The 17,678-nt window shown below is 41.7% G+C and overlaps 1 protein-coding gene across 3 annotated transcripts; it reads right to left on the reverse strand.

The window, feature by feature from the left end:
• Positions 1-954: 954 nt before the first annotated feature.
• On the reverse strand, positions 955-14,744 carry LOC102209691 (SWI/SNF-related matrix-associated actin-dependent regulator of chromatin subfamily E member 1). 3 transcript variants are annotated; one of them, XM_005746026.1, is made up of 11 exons: positions 14,432-14,743; positions 13,709-13,759; positions 13,478-13,521; positions 11,487-11,585; positions 10,623-10,703; positions 10,173-10,304; positions 9,797-9,968; positions 5,352-5,524; positions 5,153-5,254; positions 3,094-3,355; positions 955-2,136 (listed from the first exon to the last, which is right to left on the reverse strand). In XM_005746026.1, the coding sequence occupies exons 2-11, from the start codon at positions 13,713-13,715 to the stop codon at positions 1,931-1,933; spliced, it is 1,278 nt and encodes a 425-aa protein (XP_005746083.1). In that variant the 5' UTR covers positions 13,716-13,759; positions 14,432-14,743; the 3' UTR covers positions 955-1,930. The 3 variants fall into 3 exon arrangements, with proteins under 3 accessions (XP_005746083.1, XP_005746082.1, XP_005746084.1); XM_005746025.1 differs by having other exon boundaries at positions 11,481-11,585; XM_005746027.1 differs by lacking the exon at positions 10,173-10,304 and having other exon boundaries at positions 11,481-11,585; positions 14,432-14,744.
• Positions 14,745-17,678: the final 2,934 nt, after the last annotated feature.

Genomic DNA, 17,678 nt, shown 5'->3' on the forward strand with positions numbered 1-17,678 from the left:
CCATTTAGAAGTCGGCCATCTTGGATACAACTGTTGTTTTTTCAATAGGAAGAGGGCCATGTGACACATCACACTTATTGGTAATGTCACAAGAAAAACAATGGTGTGCTTGGTTTCAACGTAACTTTGTTCTTTCATGAGTTATTTACAAGTTTCTGACCACTTATAAAACATGTTCAATGTGCTGCCCGTTGTGTTGGATTGTCAATGCAACCCTCACTGAAGCATAATAACAAATCCCAGCAGCAGCCAGTGATATCCTCAGCCTTCCAGCACAGCGGTCTTTTTTGCGCCACGGACCGGCCTTTAAGGTGTCGCGGATAAATACAACAAAATAAAATGATACGACCGAGACAAAAACTGTGGTATTTTGTAAATATAATAATAAACGTGAATTCACTGTGTAATTGTGTAACTTTATTAGTAGCGTGCTCCTGAAACAACCAACATTGAGAGTAACATCCTCCTCTCTGGTTGCTATGGTAATGCGTAAATATTTCTTTCAAAATAAGAAACTACAACACAGGTAAAGACCCTGAAAACCATGAATTTCACACCCGAGCCTCAATTCTCATGGCCGGGCACCAAACCACTCACGGACTGGTTGGGGACCGCTGTTCTAGCAAATATACCTACGGTATTAATTTCAAAATCCTGTGTTGCTTTCCCAAAAAGTTGATTCAACATCAAGACCTTTGCTGCTTTGTTCTCAAGTCATTGCATTAACAAGATTTTCAGAAAACTTGAACTCTGACCTTTAGGCCACGGTCATTGAGATTCAAATTTGTCTGAGATTTTTAGCAGATACCCCCATGGTATCTAAAGTCCTACTATGCTTCGTTCTGGAGTTATCCCTGACAACCTCGGGTGCGGATGCGCCTGCCCGGCAGGGAGACAACAAAGCCTCGACAACCTTTTGTGGCCGAGGGGTAAAAATGAAGCGAGCGGTTTCCTTCAGGGTAGAAAAGTTTTATTGGTATAAATATGCAAAAGGAAATTCATTTTAAGACTGCATGTTTATGAATGTTCTTCAAGCTCTTTTTATGAAAATCCATGTTTAAGCAAACCTCGTTACACTGTTACGGTACATTTAAAGGCTTTCTGTTGAAAACCACAATAATGATCTTAACACACAAATGTTCTAAGCATACTGCTTTTGATTTGATTGACAGCAAGCAAACTTGAGAACACTGGTAGTTGAGCATTGTACAGCATTGATGATCATGTGATATACTCACGGATGGACTGGGCCGGCCCCAGGACAACCGATACACAAATATAATTTTTAAAAAAGCTGATAATAAATAACAAAAATAGCTACTACTAAATGACTACGAACTCCTGAGACAATACTGCCACTGTAATACTGATACAGAGAGTAAACAAATATTCTCCTGCCGAGGAGATGGTCACTTGGCTCCACTCTTTACAACTCATTTTAAAAAACATGCAAAAACAACAAGAAAAGCAACAATGACACAACAATACAAAGTTCAATATAACACTGAGCAATGTTTGTTTCGTGTGACGGTCGAATTGCGACAGTCAGGATTCTGCCATAGAGAGTGCTAAAGATATGTTTCAGTATGTGCTGAAGAGGGCGTGTATGGGTTCTTCCAAATGGCAACGCAGTCTGTGGAGAGAATACATAGTGCTTTCACATGGGCTTCTGTGGCACATTTAGCAGCCATTGATTTTATCATTGCTTTGTCGGCTTCCAGTGCAGGTTTTTTTCTTTTCTTTTTTTCAGAGTGTGTCTGCGAGCCTTAGTGTTCGAACTCGGCCTCAGGCTTGTTAAACATCGAGCCCATCTGAATGCTCTTCATATGCTTTGACAACTGAGATGACACTGTGCAATATCTGTAATCGTCAGAGTGCAGCAGCAGCCCGGCCAACAGCCTGACAGTTCACACGCAGCCCGCTGCCGGACTCAGTGGGCTGCTCGCGCCCTGCTGGGCCCCTCTGATGGCTCGCTAGTCGTGGCGTCTTCCGTTTGAGCGGAGGTGGTTTCTGAACCCGTGTTGCTGTCGCTGGTTCCCTCCTCCATGGCTCCCTCTGGGACGCTCTCTTTGTCCTCTGACGCCCCCTCTTCGCTGCCGGGGTGGGCCTCAAGTTCCTCTGAGGTCTTTGGCTTCCCTGAATCAAAGAAATGTATTTGTTATTATTAATTCGATCTTCCAACCAGCATTTCTGGGGCAGGGATGGCATTTCCAATCACAGTTCACATATTTTCATATTGAAGGGAGGCTCATGAATGAAGGTAGCAGTTTTCAGTGGTGCAGCGGGAAGGGCGAAGCTGTTGGTGCAGAACTTGATCAAGGAACTGTTACACTGTTGTTTGCTACTAAAATAGACCAAGACAGTGAACCCAGGCGGAACCAAAGGAAACTCTGAGAGATCTGACGTCAGCAGTGCTTGTTAAAAACTCGTGAAGGTAAAAAAGTCAATGTGAAACACCTGTTTGACAACCTTAAAGCAGATTTTTGTTTGCTTGACACAGAGACGGTGCAGCTGAATGAGCAAAGGGCACAGCTGTCTGAACACACACAAAATGCATGCTTGCCTTGCTTTAAGCCTCTGACATCACTTGTAAACTTTGCAGCATGATGACGGACGCTGTCCCTCTCTCACAGCATTTACATCACCGCTTTTATTTTCAGGCTTCAGTTACTAGAGGTAAGCCATGAAAGCAGACAGACCCATGCTTTTACTAGCATGTACACTTTGTGACAATATATAAAGGATACATGTAAATATATCATACTGTCGATAGACTCGAGCTACACCATCGTGGACTGCAGGAGGTGATGGTGGTCCCTGCAGCTCAGTGTTGGTTGGACTGACCTACCAACTCGAACAACGACTAGCTGCAGTTCAAAACAGAGCCACATGAGTTTAGGGATAGATGGCTGCATATCTCATTGCCCTGGACAGGACTGAGCTTTCAAAATAAGATTGAGAAGTCTGAAAAAGTCTAAATATATGAAACACAGAATATAAACGTGTTATTAAACCGGGCTATTAAACCACAGATTAAGCTGCTCAGAGTGTTGCGCTGGACACAAGCCATGACTAGTGTCCAGCGTTGCTCACCTGGTGCGTCTGTAGTGCTGGATTGGGTCTCCTCGCCTTCCTTGTTGCTGCCTTCGCTCAGAGAGTTTTGCTGGGGCTTGTTGCCATGTGTTGCACAAATGTGTTTGTCTTCCTCTGCCAGCACGCAGGTCGGGGCCTCTCTTGCACCTCGATCTCCTGCATCCTTCTCACGTTCTGCCATCCGTTTGCGGGCTGCTTCTTCTGCTGCAGCAATCTCTGCAGAAATCTTCTCCATGTCCACCTCCACCTTCATGCAGCACAACTGAAAACAACAAACAGCAAATGTGGAATAAATAAGTTATTTTTGAAACCTCTGACTGTTTTCTCAGAACTGTAAAGACAAACCTAATTTTCTTTTTGGAAACCACAAACGCATCAAAACAGTTTTATCTCTTCTATAAACCACACAACGCTGCCAGAACTCTCTCTCACACACACAGGCAAAACAACAGTACTTGACATTCATTACGCACTCTCTACAACGCTCTTCGGGGTATTTAAATCAGGACTTTCCAACCTCATGTGGCTGTCCTCCACCCACCACTCTTTTCAGTGTGATGTACTTATGATGTGTGGCAGAGAAGCAGCAGAGAAACAGAACAGTGCATGCAGTAAATCGTAGTTTTAAACATGTTTCACATGTTTCTGTAGTATGACTCAAGTAAATGAGGAATGTAAAAGTGGCTGCTTTCATGAATAAATCATAGCACAAGTCATACAAGGCTCACATTAAACACTACTTCTTTCATGCCATGCACAAAAACACACTCTATGACCTTTATTCAAACTGCATCTGAAATTACTGATTTGTGTCTTTCTCCTCTTCCCACCCCCCCTACCCCTCAGACGGTTTCCATCCATTGCTTCCTGCGCACCCTGAACGTGCTTCATCAACATGATTAGCGACGCCCGAATTTTGCGCTACGATGCATAAAATATAACACCTGTACCATTGTGTTAAACGTCCGGCTCATGTGGTTAGCTTTGTGCATCACTTTGCAAAATCTCTTTAGTCAATTGTATTTGTTTCTTCAAAAACATCATATAAGTTGTACAAGTTGCTTCAAATTCAAGTGAAAAGACTGGTTGATTCAGTAAATAGTGCAGGAAGGTTAAATATGACTCAGAATGGGAGTTGAAAGGTTAGTTAACTAAACCTGGAAGCTTTTGAGCAAAATGAAATAAAGATAATCACTACACTTTGACAAAAACTGAAACACTGTATTTAAAAACTAAAAAACAATCTTGAGGCACTTTCCTTGGTTTCAGTCTTTTAGGACGTCAGCCGCCGACACAAAATGTGTTTTGTTTATTTTGATTTTGAACTTCTTCAATCATAACTTGTGGAATTAAAAAAAAGAAAAAGGTTTTATTTCTGTTTCGTTCTCACTGGAAAATATAAGCCTGTGATGGTTGTGGTTTTAACAAGTCTGTGCAGGATAAATAAAATTACAGCTTGTTAGAAAGTACACGGATCAGGTCACAGAGCCTTTGGTGCAGATGTTTTGACACTCAGGATGTTGACTGTATTCACAAAGTGTTGTTTTTGTACTGTAATCTGTATCCTGAATTCCTGTTATCATACCTCCTTTATATTCTAATACTTGTAAAGCTTAAACTGGTGAAAACTAAACACACTCGCTCTAAACACACTAAGAAAGAACAAAAGTTACTGGAAAACATGACCAGTATAACTCTGGTGTTAACATGTTTGTGCAGGCTGAATGTGATGTCACAGCTGTCTAGGGAGCACCTACAGCAGGTCTGTCAACTTAAAGACTTGTTCTGTCTTTAACAAGCTCTGTAAAATATAAATGGCGCCACCTTTTGTGCACACCGGGCACTGCAGCCCATTGCACAAAATAACAGTTATAATGGAGGCTACAAATTGTGAATGATGACAGCTATATGATTGCCAGAACATGTGGATGGAGTTAGCTGCAGCTTGGGCCTGCGTGGCAGATGGAGAAAGGCCCATAACCAGAGCTGCACACGTCACGCAAAGTGAAGCTTGCGTGCAAGTAGGCAATGACAGAGTTCAATGTAAAAGACGCCGTACCCTTTTGAGCTCGTTTGTGAACGACTCTGTGGCGTCGATGAATTTTCTCTTCTTGTCCTGATGGCGGTCTTCAATCTGAAGCAACTCTGCCTCCAGTTTTCTCTGGGAAACGAGACACGCAGGCACCACAGTTAGGAATTAACGAGCTGATAAAAACAGAGCCGTCAGTGAGCGTTTAAACATCCCAGTTTGATCCTACCTGATGAACCATCAGGGACTGGACCTGCCGTTTGAGGACCTGCATGCGAGCGGTCGTGACGACGGATCGCACGTCTGGGACGACGCTCTCGCTGAGGATCTCGCTGATCAGACGGTGGTTGCGTTGGAAACGAGCCGCGGCCAAGTGCTTTATAGAAAACCCGTCGTCGTAATCTGAAGACAAGAAACTCATCTGAGTTGTTGCCGTACACGTTTATGGGCCTTTCAGAAAGCAAAGCAAAAGAGGCTTCAGCAAAAAACCACGTAAACAATACAAACAGAATCACGCAAACATGTATGAAGACGGCATAAACATACGGAGGATATGGCTCAATATTTATACAGAGTTCGAGCTAAGTATATGCCATTATGTCCAAACACATCCCTAAGCAAAGTAGGTGAATGGCACAGGCAGCCAATTATAACCCACAGTATGTGGACAGATGTTTTAAGCCGTACTCTGCAATTTACATTCATCAGTAAATGTTTCTCTGTGTTGTCTTGTAAGTACAGGACGACTGTGCATTAAGGTAAAAACCTACAAACAGAGCCTGAAGAAAATATTCATGCTAAATTACCCTGTTACCACTGATTTGGGAATGTATTCCCAATAAATGCACAGAAATCCTGAAAGCATCTTTGACACCGATTACAGCTTTGACTTGAACCGTCGTTTCTATTCGCTCAATTTCAAGTTTTATTGTCATGTGCAGATAAGCAGTGTAGCAACATTTACCCATAATGAAAATCTTTGGCTCGTGCTCCTCAGCTTTACATGAGCATATAGAAAGTGTGCAGTTATATTAAGAAGAAAATAACAGAAAAATAGCAATAATAATAATAATAATGAAGAAAAATGCATTCAATATTTAGAGAATTTAAGACAAGCTGGTATATACAGTTTGTGCAAAACTGTGCAATGAGCATTTAAGTGGCATTTGTTGAAGTGACAGTGTGTAGAGTCCTGTAATTGTAGTGAGTGTGTAATAGTGTGTATAAGATGTTTAAGTGCAGGTTAAGATGTCAAAGTGCAGCAGTGCACGTGCACGGCTTTGTTAAAGCCACCTAAGAGATTTTCATTAGAAATTAAAACCTATCCCAAGACTGCACTGTATGCAAAACATTTCCTCTATATGAGCGCGGCGAGTGATTTATGGGCCCAGATGAGTGGAAATTAACGATAAATGTCACAAAGCTTTCACAAGCTCACGCTGACTGATAAAGTAAATTGTGTATTCAGTGCTCAGCAATTAACAAACTGTGGTTGTGTGGGGAAATTTATATTAGACCACAAACTGTTGAGTTGTACATAGACCTCCAGGTGGAAAACGCTTTGAAAAGTTTTCTGACATTTAAAATGTGTTTTTTAATCAGATTTGACTGTTTCCCACTAAGCACACAATTAAATTAATTTTTGAATAATGTGTTAAAATTAATGTCTGTTGACTGGCAAGACTTGTTCCTAGGAAGGTTTTGAGATGACGTGCATGACCAGTCAAGGTTTGCTAGTCAGCACCACAAATATTAAGTAGTTAAACTAATTATTAAGTAAGTTAAATAGTTAACACTAATGGATTAATAATGCAGTCAGGGTGTAACCTGCCTTTTAGCCTGTCAGCTGTGACAGTCTCATCCCCTGTGATGGTAGGTTCGATCAGCAGCCAAGAAAAGAACATGAATTGATGGGTAGTTAACAATCAACTGTAATATGTCACACAGCCTGGCACAGAGTGACATATACATTTAGCAGGACTTGAAATTTGGTCGAGTGAAACAGCGTTTTTACAGGACTCTATGTAATCCACCGACTCCTTCCACAGAAAGTAAGAGCATAAAGTGGTAGCCAGGTTCTGCTAATCATGCACCCGATGAACTGATCGTAATCGACGGTAACCACCACTGGAAGTTTGCTGGTCTGGAGCATTCAGGTGTGTTCAGGATCTTCCCAGGGGTCGACTTCCCAGCAACTTCACCCCAAGTTCAGACTAGAGTTAGCCAATTAATCGAAAACTAATCAATCGACATAATCTCACATCTGTTATTTTGCTTTGTTTTTTAACTCGTTAATGTTTAATACTCCCCTGTTTAAAACATAGTGTGTTGTCACATGACTGCCACATCAAGTCTACAACACAGAAAATAAAATGCATGAAAAATAGTTTCAGCAGCCAACGTTAAGACCACCAATCTGCTACCACAGCTCCAACACCATCGGATTAGCAAAAATAAATAATTAATCCAGCTTTAGTAGCATATTTATGGTACAAACCTTGTGAACTATGAGCGAAGGAGAAAATTTAAAGTGTGTAGTAGTAATAATAATAGCGTACGTACATGTACATCCATCTACGTCGACATCTGCAAACCTCACTTGTCTTCACTTATTTATTTTTGTACTTATTTATCTTCCATTATTTTTTTATCCTCATTTGTCTTTATGACAGCAAGAAGGAAGAATTTCACTGCACAGAGAAATGCTATGTCTTCTGTACATATGACAATAAACGCTTTGAATCTTGAATCTAATCATAATAATCGTAGTGCAATTAGAAGAAGACGGAACAAGTATGGCTTGTTTGGTAGAGTTCTCTTAAGTTTCTAAAGTTGCATCTGAACAAACCACGAGACATAATAATAATGAGACCAAAGTGGAGACGTTTGATCAGATTGCACAGCACCACCACAACTCCTCATACTGTCAGCACGATGGTAGGGGGCTGATGATTTGGGCTTGTTTTTTTACAGCCACGGGACCAGACCGCAAAAAATTCTTGAGTCAAACTAAAGCTTGGCCCGATTTCAGCCACTAAACAGGAAGTAAATCCCTAGTCCAGCAGCAAATCTGCGACAGAATGACTGAAATAGAATGAAGATGCATGGTGGTGGTCCCAGTCTAAGTCCAGACCTCAACCTGATCATGATCCTGTGCATTAACCAGCGCCCACAAACTTGAATGAACTGAAGCAAAGCTGTAAAGAAACTCTGCCAGAATTGCTCTACAACGATGTGAGACAATGATAAAGTCACAGTTTTCACGTGATGTATGATTATACATTGGAAGTTATTGAAGGCTCTTAATATAAGCATCTTAAATCCCTCCCCCTGCCGTCGGACAGACTCCAGCTTCAACAGCTTAAACTGCAGCTTGAAGCAGTCGTTCTTGTTCTGCTCTGGAAATCCGCTGCGAGAACGATGGCCCCACAAACCAGGCCTTGCAGCAGGTGGAGACCTGGTGCTGTTGAGTTCACCGAGGCTTCAGAGAAGAGCAGGGACTATTGCAGGGATGTTTGAGGAACCTACTGCTTGTGGTAATTTCTTATTTAAAGGGACTAAACTTTATTACAGAAACAAATACAGTGTATTTTTATACTCCATATACATGTTTAAAAAGACATCCATTTACTCTTACCCGTTAACAACAATCCACCTGTGTTTTCGCCATTTTTCCATTTAGCAGACTTGCTTTGACTTTGTTGTGGCAAGCTTTGCCCTTGCTCACTGGGTATCACCTGAGGTTGCTGGTGCTGTGCACCTCTGTGTGCACCTTTTGAAACTTTCCAGAGAGCAGAAATGAATGTCGTTTGCCACATAGGTGCTCAAGACACAAAAACAGGAAACCATTACCACTCCGAATGCCGTGTGAGAGCATTAAGCTTCTCTATGATCACAAATGACGTCTCACTAAAGTGTGGGATATTTCTCAAAAGGTAAGGTCTCCACATCGAACACTGTTTCAGGTTATTTTCTAGTAGAGTCAAACCACAGCACCTCAAAAATACCCATTTTAATGTTCATAAACAATGCAACAAACTGATGTTTAGAGTAGAAGTGCACGAAGACTTTAATAAAGAGTGATCTCTGTTCTCTCCACCCAGAGAGCTAAATCTTATTTAATCGTCGCTGTACGTGCAGTTTGTTAAGAACAAAGCCCACTGGGATACCAGCTTTGACATTTTTATGGTCTGGGGTGTTTCTAAATAGCAACGGTTTTATCTGTAGTTTTCCTGTGCATCATTATCGTCTACTGTAACTCAGCCAGACCCCAGACAAGCATCATTTCCTTGAGGTGGGTGTAACTCAAACGTCTTCTTCTGGCTTCTGTCTAACATGGTGTGTGTGTGTGTGTGCGTGCATCAGTCAGGCTTTATAACAACAGAGCAAAGAATGTAAATTTTGCAATTATGTCTTAACCATTGCCAAAAATACTTACAAAATGTAAACACGTGTGCAAAACAAAGGCAAATTTTGGTCCCAGGCTGGAAGCTTGAAAGCAGAAATGGCGTTTCAAAGGTACCATTACCAAAGATGTTAATGGTTGTAGCGCTATAGGAGGGGAGGGGGGGGGGATAACACATTCTCTGGGTGTGCGCGCTCGCAACGCTGTGTGGTCGTGCTACAATAATTACAACTCTGTGGCAGTGCTCTAAAGAGCCCAGGGCGCCTTACCATCTGGATCCTCTGCTGGCTGAATACTCATGTAAGGCTCATCCTTGTCCAGCCTGGACTGCCTCTGGCGACTCTCCTCATCCAGAGCTGCCTCGGCCCGGCTTTTTGCATTTACATAGGCCAGGTAGGCTGGCGAGTTGTGATAGGCCTTCATGCTCTCATTATACTCAATCTACAGTGGAAAAGATGAAGGAATGACAAGGAAACAGAGAAGGCAAGCAGACACAACAATGTGGACCCTTGTATCTAGGACAAGATGAGGAAAGAGGTTTATTCAGGAAGGAATGATGACTGGAGGGACCCACAGCTAGCGGGGACACATCTACTGTCACCCATCAGGAAAAACCCCATAAACACCCCTTGTAAAACAACCAACCTTCTCTGCTTCGTAGTCATTCAAATAATCCTGTTTCTCCTCATCAGTGAGGTCCCTCCACATGCCACCGATTATCTTCCCAATTTCCCATAGCTTCAGATCAGGATTGGAGGCTTTTACTTGATCCCAAACCTGGTGATGAGAACCAGACATGGGTGTGGGGTTGGGTTGGGTTGGAGGGGCTATAGGTGGTTATCTCTTTGCAGAGAGGTCACAAACCAGAGGAGGCCGTGTGCTTTAAGCTGCATTTCCAAGCTCAGAAATCCCACTATGTGATGTAGACAGTTCTAAGTAATTCCTGGCTTAATCTGGCTTCACACCTACCTCGATAAACAACTACCAAGACAAAATGTACATCTTACTATGCAAACTATGTTCAAATCAAAGCATCCCTCTCTTCCAGCTGAGCACATGATGATGCAAAAGGGAGCAGTTAAACACTGTACCTACCTTGCGACTGTATCTCATATATGGCATCAGTGGCTTATCAGGAGGCTTGGGTGGCTTTGGGATATTTATTCCAGAGGAATTCTGGTAAAGAAAGGAAAAAGAGTCACCTTGAGATACGCCTGCTGTGCAGTGACGAGGCATCCACAGAAACACTATAGCTAAGCTAGGCTGAAGCTTGTGACGCTACAAGCAGGTGATTATGTTCAGGTTTAAACACAAGATCCATTAAAGGAGCTTCTTATCATTTAACTCGATTGCATTGATGACAGTTTGGAGGTATAAACAAGAAGAAGAAAGCCCACAGAGTGCACTGCAACAACGCAGACTGTGGGGGGAAAAAAATCAAATAGAAAAATCTCACTTAAGCTGAGATTTGCTCAGTGCGAGACATAATGCCATTATCAGAGGCAGCCAACCACAGCTTGCATGCAGCGACTAAATTACTGCTCAGCAGCCAGAGCCATGCCGAGCAGCAAAGTCTTTAATGCCATGGCAACATGATGGCATGGGTTACTTAACATGGCTGTCAGAAATGCAGACTTTGAAAGGCAGGTGGGATTTGAATAGACACAGATGGACTCTTAGCAGGTCTGCAGTATGAAGGAGGCAGCAGAGGGAGTTTGGGATGGTATGCATCATTTCTGATTCGGTCTCAGTACCGGAATGAGTTTCTACTGTAGGAAAGCAAAATTATGTCTAATCTGATTTACTCCAAACAAAGAAAAGTCAGTCTTATAGCTTGCAAAGGCCTCATCTGCAGCGTCTTCATTTCACTAGAGCAAGCTTTTCTGGTTTGCCTTATACTTTCAGTCACTGCCTTTATTTATTTGTTTTGTTCTTCTATGTTAATATTCATACCGTTACCCGACTGTTGCTGCTTTGGCTCCCTCCCAGTCTGTAGTTGTTGTAGGCCAGATGGCTGTATGGGTTGTACCCCACAAACCCGGTGGTGTTGGGCATTTGCTGATGGAAACAAATGAGACAGAAACACGAATGAGAAATGACCTAAAAGAAGAAGAGGGGAAAGCCCAAGACAACGAAAAAATAATAAAGAAACCAATGAAAGAAGCTGGGAAAATGCAAAAATAAAGAAACTTGCATTCATGCTGGTGCTATAGGAAAATACAGCAGTGGTGTGTCAGCACATCATTCTGTGACTAAACAAAATCAAGCACAAACTGTACTAAAGGTCCTTGGTGTAATTTGCTGGAGGAGATTTCTTCCCCTCTGGTCTCCATAATTTTGCCTCTCCTGAATTATTTTTATTCCTAGTAGGAATAAAGTTTATCCCCCTTCCCAAAGTGATTAATGCTACTTTAACAACAGATACATCTCAAATAATATTGTTTGAGATGTATCTGTAGTCCAAACGACAGTAAAATCAGAAACAGACTTTCACTGTTGAGCCTGGTGCCGTTCCATATCTGCCTTGATCTATGTGTGGCTTTTTAGTCTAACAACAAGCACTAACAGGCTAAAATTACGGCTAGTAAAATATAAAAAAATTAAGGATTCAGAGCAGAAGACTCTATAGGTCCTCTCAAAAGAAAACTTTTACTCCTGAAGCATAAATTAGAGTCATGTTGGGCAACTGGGCAAAATTCATTTAGAGTTAAATCTGTTTAAAAAAACAAACAAACATTTTTTAAAGTTAAGTAACTGTGTTAAGACTGTTTTTGCCAGTAAGCCTATTATTATTATTATTATTATTATATGAGATTATTTTTTTGTATAAAACAAGCCAAACGCTGCAAATGTTAAATTGCATTTATCTGGTAGAACTGTTGCTAAAAGTATCACATGAGGACATCTTGGGGAAAAAAATGTCATCATGAAATCTATATGAGCCTAGCACTAATATTCTGGTTTTATTTGTGTGACTGAAAAGACCCAATCAGGACCCTGCTTAAGTGTCTCCTCATCAAAACTTAAAACATATTCAATGAGGTATTAAAACTAAAACTGATGTCTGGGGCTGATGCTGTGTTCCTCTATGTTGCTTTCTTATTCAATGCAATTATATTTTGGATGCAATCATTTTATTGCATATGTGTGAGCTGGATCCTAACTAAATGTGGAGCAAAGAGTAAGTTTGATATTTCTGACTACCTCTCAGCATTAGATCCACATTTCCCTGTTCTCCCACACAAAGTACACAGAAACTACACAGGTTACGGCAATCACGTGAAAGCCAAATACATGTTTTATTTGAATGCAACATGTATGAACGAAGCTAAAATGAGATTTTATGATCGTTCATGATGGTGTTTGTACACTCATGTAGCTCTATTTGCACTTTGGCTCCTTGGATTTCAGTAGAGATGCAGCCATCTCTTTCTGATTCACACACGTTTTGTGTAGGACGCTGTGTGAATATCAGTGAATCCGTCATTATGATCCAATACAATCAATATCATGTACACGATTCTACTCAATGAGTACTTTTACTTTAAGATGTACTCTGATACTAAATCTTTTTTATTAATTAATTATTAGTTTTAGTTATTCTTCATTCACTCTTCAGTGCCACTTTTCGTGCATTGCTTTCTTTTGACCAAGTCTAAAAAAAATAAAATATGCTCTATATTTGCACCTGAGCGACTACAAGGCCCTGACAAAACATGCAAATCTGCTATAAATCCCACATACCACTTGAAAGTCTTTCCCAGTATTTTTTAAACTGCATTTATTTCTGATCAATGATTGTGATTTCCTCCAGTACCTGAAAACAAAATAAAAATCTCCATTTTGTGTGACATAAAAAACCCAGGGGGTGGCTGGAGTTGGGGCTGAAACAGAATGAAAGGTTTTAAATAAAAACCCATGGGTGTGGATGTATATTTGAGAATACTTACAGTTGTAGGGGCAGGGGGAGGTGGAGGGGCATAGGATGGTCTCTCTGTTTCGGGAAAGAAATTAATTTTTTTTTAAAAAAGCGAATCAGTCCTGTCCAATCTAACTTCCACAACTCTTGTCATATCACTTCGCATGGATAAACTGAAACACCAGGTCTGATGCATTTAGATACCATCACCTACAAAGAGCCTGACTATAATTAACTGTTTCAAACACTCCCAGTGTCTTACTTGACATTTCTGCAGTGAGGAGGATGAATCAGTCTGTTCCAGTCATTGGATCTGCAATAAACACATTTATGAGGAGGGTAACATTATATACCCCAGTGATTAAATGGGAGATTCAAACATAGCGTAAAACAAAGAGATGCTGATGGTGATTCAGGCAACAAGGCAGGCTAACGTCCACTAGCATCAACGTTAGCTCAAAGCTAACTTAATAAGCGGAATATCTATGGGGCAAATTCACTGTGTCACAATGTAAATAGCATCAATGACCGCTCTATGTGATTATGAAAGTGTGAATATGATGATGGTGGGTGAAGAGCGTAGTTCGCAGACGTTAGACTCGTCAATGCTCATCCTATAAACGACCTATAACGTAACTAGCAAGTCGCTAACTAGCTAAATCTTTTGCTGTTAGGTTAGCCTGTCTGCGCCAAAAGTCAACCTCAAGTTTAATTTACGGTTGTGAGCTGACTTTAAATGTGGCTGACAAATTCCTAACGTTGTGATAGCTGACATTTCTTGTAGTTCGCTTGGCCCATAAGTTCGTTTGCTCTAAATAACCAGCCGGTTGACGTCTAACTAGCTGAATAGCTGGTAGCTAAAGAAATGAGAATGACACCTATGATTATTATTAGCATGCGGCGTTAGGCAAAGCCGACATGTCTACAGTTATTTGAAATTCCCACGTAATCTGCAAGCATGAATACTAAAGGGCAAAAAACTCACCCCAAAACCTTTAGTCCCCACCACTGTGTGCACGTTGTGGCTTTGGCAGGGAAGGCTAACCACCTAGCTTAGTAATACAGTTCCCACAATAAACCAGTGAAATGAGGTCCACTCGTATGATTCCTGCAGAATCTTCTAGAACTGCACCCCCACCCTCTCCTTATTACAGCTGTGCCTCGGCTCGATGCTGATGCTCATCGCTCTCTGCTGTCACCGCTGCAGCAGTGACAGCAGAGACGTTTCTCCTCCAGCATTCAGAAGGAAAAAAGACCATATGGCAACAACAGAGCTGCTGAGTGGGATTTCACATTTTCCCTGCATGGCTTTAGATTTAAGCTGCAGATGTGCAACGTCGTAGCATGATGCAGTTTGCTCCCGGATTGTGAAAAGCTGACCTGCATTGTCACCCCTGACTGCAAAACGCATCATGTCAAAAATCAGCCAGGTCAGTGCAGATGCTCTGCAGCCATCACCTGTGGGAAGCATATATTATTTCCATTTTAAGGCAGTAAGCTCGTTTTTCTTGCAATATAGGGGAAAATCAGGAATGATTTCTTATGTCACCATACCATAAGCTGCATTATGGATGCTTCACAGGCTTGTGAGCTTTTGATAAACTCAAGGTTGCCCCATTCACTGCTCCCATGTTGTTAGAACTGAAATACTTTGCATTCTTGTTCACATTGTCTGAGAGCCGCCCAGGTCAATAGTTCTAATAGTGAGTTCCCTAAAAAAAAACAAAGAAAAGCCCGTGGGATTTGGCCCATTCAGCCTGAATAGTTCTTGTTTTGAATTTGTTAATTGATTGTGGTCATTGTGACCCTCTTTCTTTCTGTTTACTCTGTACACTTGAGAGGTTATTTTACTTCTGCATGACCTGCCTCCTGCACAATATGCATTCAGAGCTCATCTGGTGCTTCACCTTCCTTTGACTCTCCAGGTCACAAAAGGCCAGAAAGCTGAACAGATGAGACAGAGAACAGATTCCAAATGAGGCATGGCAAGGACCTTGTTTAACCTTGCACACCTGCAACAGAGTGCATCTGGAGGTAGGGTGGAGGTCACATGCTTCCTGCAAGTTCAGTTACAATGCAGGCTTTACATGGACATTTGTGCAGGGCCTCCCAGGTATAGCTGTGGGATTGTGGATGCCCAGAGGCAGAATATCCCATGTGACACTTTAAATGAGTCCATGAAGCTCCTCTGGTAATGCACAATCAGTCCTTAGGCATATAAACCAAAATAGACTCAGGCAGTGGAACTAAGCAGACGTGAAAGTTTACTCTGGTGTTAGATGGCAGAGATATTTTTAGAAGCTGCTAAACACACATTATCATGATGTAACCTTCCAGAGGTTCCTTGCATAACTGCATCGAGTTTTATGATTAATGCGTCAATTTAAAAAGCTTTCACTGTAGGCTGAGGGAAATATATAGTGCCAGGTTAAGATGTGAGAACATAAATTCTCCTTGTACATATTTTCTGTCGTAACTTCTAAATATTTTCTTTTCTACATTTGGTCTCCAGGCAACAACTTGATATACTTTTTTTTTTCTCAAAAATGTATTTTTGTTCACCAGATCACTAAAGCTCATTATGTAGTCACGTTTTATTCAGAGGCTTATACCCTGCTTAGTTTGGTCACAATAGCCCAGAGTAACACTCAGTTAAGTACACTGTTTCAGCTGCTCATTAAAGTGATATAAATAACTAATCGTGATAAATATCTAATCAGGCATGTACATAGCAACAACTCGGTGCATTTAGGCATGTGGACAAGGTTAAGGCTACCAGCTGAATTTAAAACCGAGCAGGAGAATGGGGAAGAAATGTAATTAAACAGCTTTGAAACTGCCACGGGTGTTTGTGCCAGGCTGCTCTGATTACTTCAGAAATTGCTGATCTGCTGGGATTTCCCCACACAACCATCTCTAGGGTTCGCAGAGAATTGTCCAAAAAAGAGAAAATATCCAGTCAGCAGCAGTTCTCTGGTTGAAAATCCCTCATTGATACCAGAGGTCAGAGGAGAAAGGCCAGACAGCTTCGCCCTGATAGCAAGACAACAGTAACTCAAGGTATGCAAACCAAGATATGCAGAACCTATCCAGGCTGCGTTCACACTGCAGGCCTTAAAGCTCAATTCAGATTTTTTGATCACATCCGATTTTTTTGTCTGCTTGTTCACACTACAAAAGATTTCTGTCAGAATCTGCAGATTATACAGAACAAATAAAATGTTCACGTTTCTCCAACGTTGTCTTCCCGACAGTTTCACTGACATCTACACGGGATGGCCAAGAAGCGTTCGCGATGTCTTCTCCGGCGCTGATAATTGGTGTCTGTCTTATGTCAGTGACGTAAAAGACGGATTTAATGCGACATGACCGTTCAAACAGCAGTCGTTTTCTAAAACATCAGATATGTATCGGATTCAGTACCACATACGAAAGTGACCCAGATCGGATTTGAAATATCAGATTTGTGTCGTTCACACTGTCAGACCATGATCGGATATGGGTCGCATAGGGTCAAAAAAGTCGGATTTGATGCGCTTTCGCCTGCAGTGTGAACGTAGCCTTAGTCTCGAAGCAGATGGGCTACAGCAGCAGAACACCACACCAGGTGCCACTGCTGTCAGCTAAGAACGGGAAACCTAGGCTACAGTTCACACAGGCTCGCCAAAATTGGAGAAGATTGGAGAAGCGTTACCTGGTTTGATGAGTCTCAATTTCTGCTGTGACATTTGGATGGTCAGAATTTGGTGTAACTGGCATGAGCGAGGGAGTGGATGCATCTTTCCTTGCATCAGCGGTTCACGCTAGTGGTGGTGCTGGGGGATATTTGGGCTGTTTAGTACTAACTCAGCATTGTTTAACCTGCCTGAGTATCGTTGCTGACCGTGTCCATCCTTTTATGACCACAGTGTCTCCGTCTTCTGCAGGCTGCTTCACCATGTGTGAGTGGAGGTGCAATTGTGCTTTTATCTTTTATGGTACAGCAAAGCGATCCTGAGCATCATCGCTGCTGCTCTCTGTTTGAGTCCACCTGAGCTGAAACGTTTTATTAGCAGATGTGTTGCTCGCTACATTCTTTTTACTGCATATATAAGTGAAAGATTTGTTCTGAGTCCTGCACCAATGCAGCCCTCCTGCTGTTTTCATTGACTCTAAGCACAGCGTCTTTATTTTCCTTGCCTCATACACTCTCTTTAACCCTTCTATGTCATCCTTACATCCTTACTTAACAG

The sequence above is a fragment of the Pundamilia nyererei genome, unplaced genomic scaffold (genome assembly GCF_000239375.1).
Source record: "Pundamilia nyererei isolate P.nyererei 1_Seehausen unplaced genomic scaffold, PunNye1.0 scaffold00171, whole genome shotgun sequence".
NCBI lineage: Eukaryota > Metazoa > Chordata > Actinopteri > Cichliformes > Cichlidae > Pundamilia > Pundamilia nyererei.